Source organism: Dendrobates tinctorius, unplaced genomic scaffold (assembly GCF_039654945.1).
Source record: "Dendrobates tinctorius isolate UK_male_01 unplaced genomic scaffold, ASM3965494v1 ptg000246l, whole genome shotgun sequence".
Classification (NCBI taxonomy): domain Eukaryota; kingdom Metazoa; phylum Chordata; class Amphibia; order Anura; family Dendrobatidae; genus Dendrobates; species Dendrobates tinctorius.
The window spans coordinates 4,253,347-4,266,063 of record NW_027361913.1 but is presented as its reverse complement, the minus strand read 5'-3'; the positions used below and the strand labels follow the sequence as shown (position 1 = coordinate 4,266,063).

General features: G+C 45.4%; 1 protein-coding gene across 1 annotated transcript in view; it reads right to left on the bottom strand.

The window, feature by feature from the left end:
- Window positions 1-1,616: 1,616 nt before the first annotated feature.
- ATP5PB (ATP synthase peripheral stalk-membrane subunit b) overlaps window positions 1,617-12,717 on the bottom strand; it is a 40,924-nt gene continuing 29,823 nt past the window's right edge. Inside the window, exons 5-7 of the mRNA XM_073557276.1 lie at window positions 8,912-9,037; window positions 2,467-2,646; window positions 1,617-1,767 (exon numbers count right to left, since the gene is read on the bottom strand). Of these exons, the coding sequence (XP_073413377.1) occupies window positions 1,696-1,767; window positions 2,467-2,646; window positions 8,912-9,037 (378 nt within the window). The 3' untranslated portion in view covers window positions 1,617-1,695. The remainder of the gene's footprint in view (window positions 1,768-2,466; window positions 2,647-8,911; window positions 9,038-12,717) is intronic.

Sequence of the window (12,717 nt, the reverse complement as noted above, 5' to 3'; positions counted from 1 at the left end):
GAAGCATCTTTGTCTTTGCTGCGGCTCTTTTTTGTAAGCGTAGGGGGTGAGCGGCCTTTGAGTGAAGTCCGCTGGAAGAATGGAGTCATTTTTTTTTTTTTTTTTTTTTAACGTGTGTCCCTGTTGGGCCATATGTCTGAGATCCACTGCAAAACGGGGTCTGGACGAATGCGCCGACAGGAGTCAAACTGCAGTGGTGACTGTATTGGTGATGGCAGAGCACACGTCTATAGCCCCATCGTCTCATATGTCCGGACCCAGATTTGCGGGGGGCGGGGGTTTAGGACGTATTCTGCAAAGGGACACAAATCAATGTGAAAGCACCCTAAAACGACTCAAAAAGATTAAACTTATGAACAGCAAGTTTATTTTAATTGCAGCGCATGTGTTCATTCTTTTTAACGTTTGGAGTGCCATTTCAGGTGGGCTACGGAGCAGATCTTCCTGAAAAAGGACACTCTATGCATATCTTTTCAATTTGATCAGACTCTGTGCAAAGTACCTCAATTATAGTATAGTTTATACAACAAAATTCCTATTGTCACAATGACACAAGTTATAGGTGCAGAGGGCTTTTGGAATGAGTTGAAAGCTTATTTCAAACAGAACAAAATATCGTTTTAATGTGAATTTTGGTGCGGCTACCTCCCTAAATAAAAAAAAAAAAAAAAACAACACACAATGTGGCCATACCCAAATTCCATGGCTGGGTCAGACTTTTTACCACCAACACGAATCTGTTCGCATTTGTTAGGGTGCTTTCACATTGCGTTGTGTGTCCCCATCGGGGCATACAGAAAACAGCAAAAAAGCAAAAAGGTTTACCCGTATAGGCCACCAGACAAATGCACTATCAGGATGCAGTGGACCCATATAATTAAAATGGCAACACAGGTGCAAGAATACCGATAAAACAACCGCTCGCAGCCTACCAATACATGGAGGGGGCGGTTGCCTGGTATGTTAATGCACAATAAAAAAAACTTGTATGCGGCGCTGTTCACACTATGGCCATTCACTGCATCCAGGCCAGCCTAGTAGTGACACCCTTCTATTAGCTCAGGCGGGCTGGCCCAGCGCTATCAAAATGCATGCCATGTGAACAGACACCGCAGTTTACAAGACCAAATGGGCCCAACTGCACCCTGAATAGGCATACAACCGAAATCCCCCGCAAAATAGGGTCTGCGCCGACGGAGCCATAGACTGTCTGCGTGTCCACCTCCTGTAGGCATACACTCCCAAAAAAAAGTGCACAGCAAAGCGCATGTTCACTCTGCTGTCACCATTGAAGTCTATGGCACCATCCGTGCATGCGTCCAGGCCCCGTTTAAGGGAATTTTGAATGTATGCCATGATGGGGACACACAACACAATGTGAAAGTACCCTTACAAATCCATATACTCAAATAAATTAATTTGTCAATGAGGATAAAGTGCAGATTTGCATTTACAACAGCAAAAATATACCTTTTTGAGAATATAAATTGAATGATTTATGTGCATATGTCAGGTGTAAAACCACTCAAACATCTGGCGCGAAACTGGCATACTATTCAGTGATGAAAAACACCATACTGCAAAGCGCAAATAACAAAATGACATAAGACCAGACGGATGTAGAGAAATATGTATTTAAGAGTGAACCACGGTACAGTTAGGATCCTTATTTGTACAAGCCAAACAAAAACAGATTCAAACGCTTGCTTGTGCTTTCTTGGACAGAAGCTTCAGATCGGCGATACATTTGGCGATGCTTTCTTTTTGCTGCAAACAAGCAGAAATGTGTCAGTTTTCACAAAGGAAATTTCCATAAAACTTCATGTAAAAAGGAGAAGTTTTATTTAAGCAAACCACTTTCAGCACTTCAGCTCTTATACGAGCTCAGAATAAACAAAACACACAAGTATTGTGAACTAAAAGAAATAGGGGAATATGAAACGCACTTTGCATTTTTCCAGAAGGGTTAGAACATTTTTTTCCTATTGTCTTCTCAAAAAGAAAGAACACAACTGTGTGAGAAGAAAGCTTGTCAGAGGGAGTTGAGAACAATCCTAGTGTGGCGAGCGAGGCATCACCGCTAATAAACAGCCCAGATTTACTTCTGCAATACATTTTTATATAGTGACCCCAAACAAGAATTAAGGACACCGTTCAGATTATGCGCTAGCTCCATGTGACATGGATTCTGGACTAAACGGAACATAACGTGACAAATTATGGAAATGTCATAACGACACTTCTGTAAGACCTGGGCAATATACATCTCTATCTGCGTTAACCTGGATCTGATCACGGCATCGTTCAAAGGCCGTAAATGGTTAGTAATGCCGGACTGATCTGAGTGTACAGCCCCATAGGCACATATGAGGCTGTAAGATCGGGTAGGGAGACGAACGATTTGGCGAGGCACTGTGGTCCATATACAGACAGTAATATACGGCCGTCCGAGAGATATCGCCTTACCTGCTGCGGAGTAATGCTTTGTACCACACCTTTCTCCACCCATTTGATCATATGGTCTTGTTCCTTGAGGCGCAGGAGAGTTTGCAGAGCTAACTGGTAGTCCAGGCGCTTTTTCACCTCATTGTAGACTGAAAGGAGCCTCTCCCTGTAGTTGATTTCCAGAAGCATGGTCACATTGTTCTGTGGATTGCAAAAAAAATAAAGAAAATATTTAAGGATTATGCAATTCTGCTTTAAACATTTCAGTTTCAGTCTGTATAGAAGTATCTCACTGGCGTAGGCACAACATCTTACCTGAGCCATTTACAGCCATTCTATCATTGGCAGTGAAAGTCACATTGCAATGTACATATTCTCACTCGTGAGAAATGCATTTATTTGCACATTATCTGGGATTAATGCATGTATGCGATTTTCATGCGCTGCGTTTTTTTGGGGTGTGCGTTGGGATTTTCCAGACGCAGCATGTTGCATTTTTTGGCCCTGCAAAAAAGCGCATGCGCACATATGTGCACGTTTTGCGCTAAAAATGGCCATTATAGCCTATGGATGCGCATATGTGCGCACTGGCATGCTCATGTATGCGTTTTTTTGCATATGCGTTTTTTTTTTAAACCATGGAATTTAGGGGTTTGGGTTAGAGTTAGGGTTAGTTAAGGGGGTTTAGGGTTAGGGTTATGGTCAGGGTTAGGGTTGGGGTTTGGGTCAGGGTTAGGGTTAAGTATGGTTTTGTTAAGGATTAGGGTCATGGTTAGGGTCAGGATTAGGGTTAAGTATGGTTTTGTTAAGGGTTAGGGTCAGGGTTAGGGTTAGGGTCAGGGTTAGGGTCAGGATTAGGGTTAAGTATGGTTTTGTTAAGGATTAGGGTCAGGGTTAGGGTCAGGATTAGGGTTAAGTATGGTTTTGTTAAGGGTTAGGGTCAGGGTTAGGGTCAGGGTTAGGGTCAGGGTTAGGGTCAGTTAGGGTTTAGGGTTTGGGTTAAGTATGATTTGGTTAAGGGTTAGGGTCAGGGTTAGGGTCAGGGTTAGGGTTAGTAAAGTCATGGTTTGGGTAGTGTGAGGGGCCACCTAAAAATGTTGGAAAAAAACGCAAACGCGGTAAAAACGCGCTAAAAACGCATACAAACGCATAAAAACGCTGCGTTTTTTTCATGCATGCTCATAAAAATGCTTGAAAAAAACGCAGCAGTTGTATGCTTATGTATGCGTTTTTTCAATGCGTTTTTTTGCGGGAAAATCGCGCTGCAAAAAAAAAAGCAAGTGTGAAACTAGCCTTACTTTGACCTATTAAAAGATCTGAGAACTAGTCCAATCAAAATAGAAGGACTCTCAGATGCTCTGCAATGGAAAAATAGTTGGACTTTTTATGAACACTATCTAGAAAGCTGCTTCGTTTTGCATTTAAGAAAAAAAAAAAAAAATCTGCACAAAAGGCGTACATAGCTTTAAAAAAAAAAAAAAAAAAAAAAAAAAAAAAAAAAACACAACAACAACAAAAAAGATGGATTTTTGGTTCTTACCGTAAAATCTCTTTCTTGGAGCCTTCATTGGGGGACACAGATTACCATGGGTGTATGCTGCCGCTGCTGCTAGGAGGCTGACACTATGCAAAAAACAAGAAAATTGGCTCCTCCCCAGCAGTATACACCCACTGACAGATACCAAGTACCTCAGTTGGTGAGAAAGCAGTAGAAGCCACGGAACTTTAAACATATGTACCAACCCAACAAGGAGCTCAAAGCCCAACACGGTACAACTTAAACAGGGAGGGTGCTGTGTCCCCCAATGAAGGCTCCAAGAAAGAGATTTTACAGTAAGAACCAAAAATCCATCTTTCTTTATCGCCTTATTGGGGGACACAGATTACCATGGGACGTTCCAAAGCAGTCCCAAGGGTGGGAACAGCAAAAAGGAACAAAAGAACCGGAAAGGCTTAGGTCGGCCAGTGAGCCACCGCCGCCTGCAGAACCTTCCTACCAACAACTGCATCAGACGAGGCCTGGGTATGATCCCTGTAGAACCTCGCAAAAGTGAGAAAGGACGACCAGGTCGCGGCCCTGCAAATCTGTAAAGCCGAAGCCTGGTGACGCACAGCCCACGAAGCTGCCACAGCCCGGGTAGAGAGGGCTCTCACTCCCGGAGGGTGCCGCTTTTCCTTCAGTCGGTACGCTTCCAGAATGGTAGAACGAATCCAGCAAGCTATCGTGGATTTGGACGCCGGAACCCATTCCGGCGACCTTCATAGAAGACTAGCAAGGAATCGGATTGACGAAAAGAAGCAGTCCTGGCGAGATAAGCACGCAAGGCTCTGACTACATCTAGTTTGTGGAGGGACTTCTCAATAGGGTGAGACGGAGCCGGGCAAAAAGATGTAAGAACGATATCCTCATTGATGTGGAAAGAGCATACGACCTTTGGGAGAAAGGAAGGAACGAGTCTGAGAATGACCTTATCCTGATGGAGAATCAGGTACGGGGAACGGCATGACAAGGCCGCCAATTCAGAAACTCTTCTGATGGATGTAATGGCAATCAAGAAAGTTACCTTCCACGAGAGAAGGCATAAAGGAATGTCCTGGATAGGCTTGAACGGCGCCTTTTGGAGAGCGCTAAGGACGAGATTGAGATCCCACGGATCTATCGGCGAATGATGCGGAGGAGCCACATGGGCGACCCCTTGGAGAAAAGTCTTAACCTGCGGTAAGGCCGCCAGCTCTCTTTGGGAGATGACAGACAGGGCAGAGACCTGGCCCTTGAGGGTACTGAGGGCCAGACCCGCATCTAAACCAGACTGGAGGAACCCCAGAATAGATGGAATGGAAAAGGACATAGGAAAGACTTTTTTTTTTTTTTTTTTTTACCGTCGCACCAACGGAAAAAAGGTCTTCCAGCACCTATGGTAAATGCGGGAAGAGGCCGGTTTTCTGGCTTTGATCATAGCCTGAATCACCTGGTCAGACAAGCCTGATTCTCTCCGGATCGTGGCCTCAATGGCCATGCCGTTAAATTCAGAGACTGAGAATTCTCGTGGTAAAGGGGGCCTTGCGAGAGAAGATCCGGACAGTCTGGAAGCCTCCAGGGAACGTCCGCGAGCATGTTCACCAGCTCCGCGTACCAAGGGCGTCTTGGCCAGTCTGGGGCCACCAGAATCACTGGTACGCCTTCCGATTTTATCTTTTTGACCACTCGAGGGATCAAGGCAAGAGGCGGAAATAGATAAGGAAGTCGGAACTGGGACCACGGAATTATCAGGGCATTGCAAGAGACGGCTAGAGGGTCCCTGGACCTGGCTACGAACTGCGGAACTTTGTGGTTCATCCGAGATGCCATGAGATCGACATCTGGGGTGTCCCAGCGCTGGCATATCTGATGGAAGACTGAGGAGTGAAGGGCCCTGATGCTAGACCTTGACGACTTAAAGTAGGCCGCCCAATTTTCCACCCCTGGAATGTGAACGGCAGAGATCGCAGGAAAGTGACGTTCTGCCCAGCGCAGTATCTTGGCTACTTCCGCCATTACTTGCTTGCTGCGCGTGGCCCCCTGGTGGTTTATGTATGCCACAGCAGTGGCATTGTCCGACTGAATGCGGACCGGCTTGCCGAGGAAGAGAGGCTGCCAGTGAAGAAGAGCCAGGAAGATTGCTCTGATCTCCAGAAGAGTGATGGGGAGAAGAGCCTCCTGTGGGTTCCACCGGCCTTGAGACGTTTTTAGATGGCACACCGCTCCCCAGCCTAGAAGGCTAGCATCGATGGTGATGACTTGCCATTGAAGCGGAAGAAAGGACCGACTCTGACCTTGCCCACCAAGTCAGGGATTGTTTCACTCTGAGGGGAAGGAGAATGGGACGGTCCAAGGACAGCGAGGTCTTGTCCCAGGCCGAAAGAAGAGCCAACTGGAGGGGACGAAGATGAAATTGTGCAAAGGGCACCACTTCCATGGAAGCTACCATCTTCCTCAGAACCTTCATGCCGGACCGAAGGAGAATGGGGGTTGGCCGCTTGAGAAGTCGGATCCCTTTGGAAAGAGCTGAAAATCTCTCCTTTGGAAGAAACACACGGGCTAGATTTGTGTCGAATTCCGTGCCTAGGAAGGTCAGGAGCTGTGTGGGGATCAAAATGGACTTTCCTTTGTTGACTATCCACCCAAGACGGCAAAGAGTGTCTAGGACTATCTGAAGACTCTGAAGACAGTCTTGCCGGGACAATCCCTTGATCAAAAGGTCGTCCAGATAAGGGATGATGAGGATCCCCCTGGAGCGGAGGATGGCCATGACTGTCGCCATTACCTTCGGGAAAATCCGGGGAGCGGAGGCCAGACCGAAGGGAAGAGCCGTGAACTGGTAGTGGTCTTCCTGAATCGCAAAACGAAGGTATTTCTGATGTTGCAAACACACAGGGATGTGAAGGTAGACATCCCGTATGTCCACAGAACAGAGAAATTCCCTGTGTTCCATTGAGGCTATCACCGACCGAAGAGACTCCATTCTGAAGTGGAAGATCTTTACTTGGCGATTGAGCAATTTGAGGTCCAGGATTGGCCGAAAAGAACCTTTTTTTTTTTGAGGGGTTGTTTTGGCAAGGACCGGCCACCCATCATCCGCCCACAACACCGACTGGTGTTAGGGAAAGGTCCTGCCTGCGGTACTGAGAGTTGCGATGTGGGAAATCACCACACTGCTCGCTCAGCCGCCTGATATAGGAAATCAGAATGAAAACTACACCCTGTTTCCTGATGTGAAGACCAGAAAGAAATAAGCGAGAAAAGATTAAAAAGTTCGACAAACACCTAAGGAAATAAAAGGATTATTAACTGCGGATCTGAGAAGATCCCGGTCCACCTCCTACAGACACTAAGCACAAACTGAGGTACTTGGTATCTGTCGGTGGGTGTATACTGCCGGGGAGGAGCCAATTTTCTTGTTTTTTGCATTGTGTCAGCCTCCTAGCAGCAGCAGCAGCAGCATACACCCATGGTAATCTGTGTCCCCCAATAAGGCGATAAAGAAAAAAAAACAAACACTTGAGGTTCTATGTAAAGAAAAAAAAAACCTTTTAGACTTTGAGCATGTTAAACTGGGCCCATCATGGAACAGTAGCTGTGTCCTCTCCATTGCAGATACATTAGCTTGTAAAGTTTAGGTTATAATTTATGCTATAGTTCAACTGTCCATTACCAGAGATTGATCTTTTGGGGCGTGTACTTCTTCCCTTGCATGACGTTGACCAATCGTAAGCAGGAGGAGTCATGCAGGGGAGAAATTAACTGACTGATCTGTCAGCTCTGACCCTCCACTACACCGATAGTGGTGATACTCAACTCAGCTCTGCTGCATCTCTACACAGCAGCTAGAGAGATCAATTAGGAGAGGAGGGGGTTGTTTTTTTCTTCCTTGCATGATGCCTAATTACTAGAGTTGAGTGACTTTGGTTGGATCAGGTTTCATGAAACAAAATTTGTTTCAGATGAAACTGGTCCGACTAGGGCAAAAAAAGTCGGAGTTTCGTCCGAAACCCGACCCCAATGCAAGTCAATGGGAAATAAAAGTCGGCATTGAGCGGATGACATTCATCCAACTCTACTAATTACTTATGATTGGACAACCTCAAAAAGGGAAATAAGTTCACGATCCCAGTGAAAAATCTCTGATAACCCAGAGTTAAAAATAATTTATTCCTAAATTTTACAAGTCCATATCTCCGCGATGGAGAGGGAAAATTAAAAACTACATTTTATTCCACTCTACAGTCACTGTTCCATAGCGTGACTAGATTAGTATGCATAAACTGTTGAAAGGTGGTCTTTAAATTATGTTTAGTGTGAAAATTGTTTCCATTTATCCAAATGCAATGTAAACAAAATCTGCAGTGTGGGAATTCACCCAAAGGAGAAAAGGGACAGTGAAAAATGGCATCTCCAACATTGTGCCTGTGCGGTGTAGATATTTGCAGAATTTGCTATAAAATTGTTGAAATCTTGGCACTGTCAAATCACCAAAAATACTTCCAAAAACAGTAAAAGATAGTCCGGAGACTCATCCAAGCTCCTACAATGCACCAATAAAAAATGGTAGACTTCACTGCAGTAAAATGCTTTTTACGGATGTGTCTGAGTTTCGGATAATTCCAATAGTGCCTCATACAGCTCTCAGTTTTTTAGTGTAGTCAAAAAGTAATGACATTACCAATTTCTTAATAACATTACATGTGACCCTAACCCTGTGATTAGTGACAACTTTGATGTCTATTGTCTGTACAAATCCCCTCTGAAATGTAAAGTGCTGCGGAATATGTCGGCGCTATAAAAATAAAATTTATTATTATTATTATAGAAGCTCTCTCTGTGTTTTGTATTTTGCTGTAGATTTCGGCAATAAAAAAAAGAAAAAAAAAAAAAAAAAAAAAAGAATTTTCAGTAGCTTGCTCTATATACGAATTGCAGTTCTCTTACCCGCTTGGCATCAAAGAGATATTGACGTCCATCAACTCTCCACTGCTCTCTCTTTTCTGTGTCGATAGCACTTTCCAGGTCCTTGATAGCAGTTTCCTTCACAGCTGCAGCTTTACTAACTTTTTCCTAAAGAGAGAAGAGATATACATTATATATATACACACACACACACACACACACACACACACAGGACATGTGAAATTAGGAAAAACAAGAACCTGACAGCTACAGAACACCCTGAAAAACAGTGCACAAAATACATATAAATAATGAGGTATGGGTCAATATTTTGCAAGGGTGCAGCCAAGCCCAGCACATTTGGTCTTGTATACAGGGGTGTTCAAATTGGGATGCATTGAGAGTGCTGGCCAGCCTGCCTAATTGAAAAGTATGGGTGTGACTAATAGGCTGTGAACAGTCACTCTGCAAGTTTCACATGTCCAGATAATTCTGGTACCGGAGCTATCCGTGTGGACACTTGGTACCTCCGTGTGGCAACCGTGTGCCGCATCAGGACCACACAAACGGCGCTGGGAAGAAGCGGCTACAGTAAGCACTGTTCCCGGCGGCTGGTGCTGACCGCGGCTGTAATTCTTCTCTCCTGCTCTGCCGGCAGGAGAGAAGAATTAATGAAAACCCGACGTGTGGTCCCCCTCATTTTATGAACCAACCAGACGAAACTTACAGCTGGGGACTGCAGCACTCAGCTGTCAGCAAGGTTGATTCTCAAGAATAGAGGGGTCCCCACGCCGGTTTTTAAAAATTATTTATTTAAATTACTTATAGAAAGGTGGCATTAACCCCTTATTACCCCCACTTGCCACCGCTACAGGGCAAGTGGGAAGAACCAGGCAAAGCTCCAGATTAGGCGCATCTAACAGATGCGCCTTTTCTGGGCAGCTGGGGGCTGCTGTTTTTAGGCTGGGGGGGGGGGGCAAGATCAATGGTCCCTTACCAGCCTGAGAATATCAGCCCACAGCTGTCAGGGTGGTTGTCAAAAACAGGGGGGACCCCACGCCGTTTTTTTTTATTTAATTAAAAAAACAGCGTGGGGACCCCTCTATTCTTGAGACCTTACCTTGCTGAAGCTGACAGCTGAGGGATGCAGCCCCCAGCTGTAAGTTTCGTCTGGTTGGTTCATAAAATGAGGGGGACCCCACGTCAGGTTTTCAATCATTCTTCTCTCCTGCGGGCAGAGCAGGAGAGTAGAATCACAGCCGCGATCAGCACCAGCCGCCGGGAACAGCGCTTACAGTAGCCACTCCTTCCCGGCGGCAGTCCGTGAGCACGGAGGACAGTGTGACAGCCACGCCGTTAAATTGAGCGGCCGAGGATTGGGGTGGCAAATCGGACCCTGAGACAGCAGTTCTCCGTGTGCACGTGTGGAGCACGTGTTGCAGGCCATGTGTCAGTGTTAAAACGGACATGTCAGCGTATTTTGCACATGGACACACGGTCCGTGAAAACACGCGACATCTGCATAGACCCATTCATTTGAATGGGTCTACGTGTGTCAGTGTCTCCGGTACGTGAGAAAAATGTCACTACACGTACCGGAGCCACTGATGTGTGAAAGAGGCCTTACCTTCATGTGAACAGCGCCCTATACAGGCCTCTATTGTGCAAACATATACTAAGCAGTCCCCCCCCCCCCTCCATTGATTGGTAGGCTGTGAGTGGCTGCTTATTTAGTATTTTGCACCTGTGTTGCCATCTTGCTATATGGATCCAGCAGTGTATTTGTTCAGAGACGTGAGCAGGTAAGTGGTGCTGCCCTTTTTTCAGCTGTAATTTTTGGAGGATTTTCAGTCCTGTTTTGTGGCGTTGCTATTAGTTTTTGTAAATCCATAGAGCTAAATAAAGATATATATAAAAAAAAATAAATAAATTGTGACGTAGTTTCCTTGTTCAACCTCTTCTTTTTCATTCGCCATTGATGACGATAATATTATTACATACCATGTTCAAATTTATATGGTTCACAAAATTTTATAATATAAAATTGTCTGAAATTGCCTGCGCCCCCGACGACCAGTGTGAGAAAATTTTGCACGGGTCAAGTATGTATGTATGTATGTATGTATGTATATATATATATACACACATATACATACACACATACATACATACATACATACATACATACACACACACACACTCGTATATAAGCCGAGATTTCCAGCCATATTTTTGGAAGTGCATTGAACAGCAGTGGTGTGCTGGTAAGAGGGCAAAAAAAGAAAAAATCTTTTACATCTTCTGCCTGAGCGAGTGTGAACGAGCTGAGTGTGACCTGAGCGTAAGTGCGAACTGTGGTAAGTGTGTGACTTGAGATTCAGTGACTTTGGATTTAGGGAGTTTCCAAGGGAGGTATTACTGAATTGCGGTTATATTTTATTAATACTTTTTATTTATTTTTGCTTATCCATCCGGTGTACGGCTGAGTTCACACGTGGCGTTTTTTTCGCGTTTCCGCGGCGGTCTTAACCGCGCGATTTTGCCACGAAAACGCGAAAAATAAGCATCCCATGCATTCCTATGGGATTCCTCAATGCTGTGCTAATGCTGCGGTTTTTACCGCGGCGGAATCGCTTCGCGGTAAAAAACGCAGCATGCTCATTATTTTGCGGAATCGCGGCGATCCCGCACCCATAGGAATGCATTGTTCCGCTTACTTCCCGCATGTGGCTGTGCACAACATGCGGAAAGTAAGCAGAACAATTGCGGATGGTACCCACGGTCCGGAGGAGAGGAGACTGTCCTCCGGGCTTTGGGTACCATATCCCTGTAAAAAATAGAATTATAAAATAAAAAATATTGTTATTCTCACCCTCCAACGTCCTGCGCAGCATTCCCGCTTCACTTCACACTCCCGTTCCCAGTAGTCCTTTGCGAAAATGCCCGCGATGGCGTCCGATCTCGCGGGATCGAGAAGTCTCGCGGTCATTCGCGCGACGTCATCGCGAATTACCGCGAGTCATCGCGGGCATTTTCGCAAAGGATTACTGGGAACGGATGCGCGGGACGTCGGAAGGTAAGAATAACAGTATTTTTTATTTTTTTTACATTCTATCTTTTACTACTGATGCCGCATAGGCAGCCTCAGTAGTAAAAAGTTGGTCACACTCGTCAAACACTATGTGTGACCAACCTGTCAATCAGTTCTCCAAGTGATGCTACAGATCGCTTGGAAAACGCTAGCATTTTGCAAGCTAAATATGCTTGCAAAATGCTAGTTTTTCCGCGGGAAAATCGCGGGAATTTAAAATGCGATTTTCCCGCGGACTGGAATTCCGGAATTCTCGCGGTAATTTCCGCGAGAGTTCCGGTACGTGTGCACTTAGCCTACGTCTTGCCGCACATATGAAATCCTTGAACAGCCGGTCGAGGGTGCATACTGCTGCGCGAGATGTGAGCACGTTGTGCATTTGGAAGCCCAGATACTGGATCTAAATGTGCAGCTGGCAACACAGAGATCCATAGACAATATGGAAAGGAGTCTTCTGCTCACTGAGCAGAGGCTCAATGGGATAGATGAGGGGGGGGGGGGATGCTAGGTTGGAGCTGCAGGACAATGAAGCATTTTTATAGGAGGGGAAGACAGTGCAGATAGAGACCTGGGCACAAATAATGAAATTGGGGGTGGGGGTGGCATGGGGAGGTGGCGTTAGAACAGTTAATTTAAGAAAGAATAGAGGTACAGAGATACATAAAGTGCATGTATACTAATGCCAGAAGCCTTGCCAACAAGATGGAGGAATTGGAGTTAATGCTGTTGGAACATAATTATGACATGGTGGGAATAT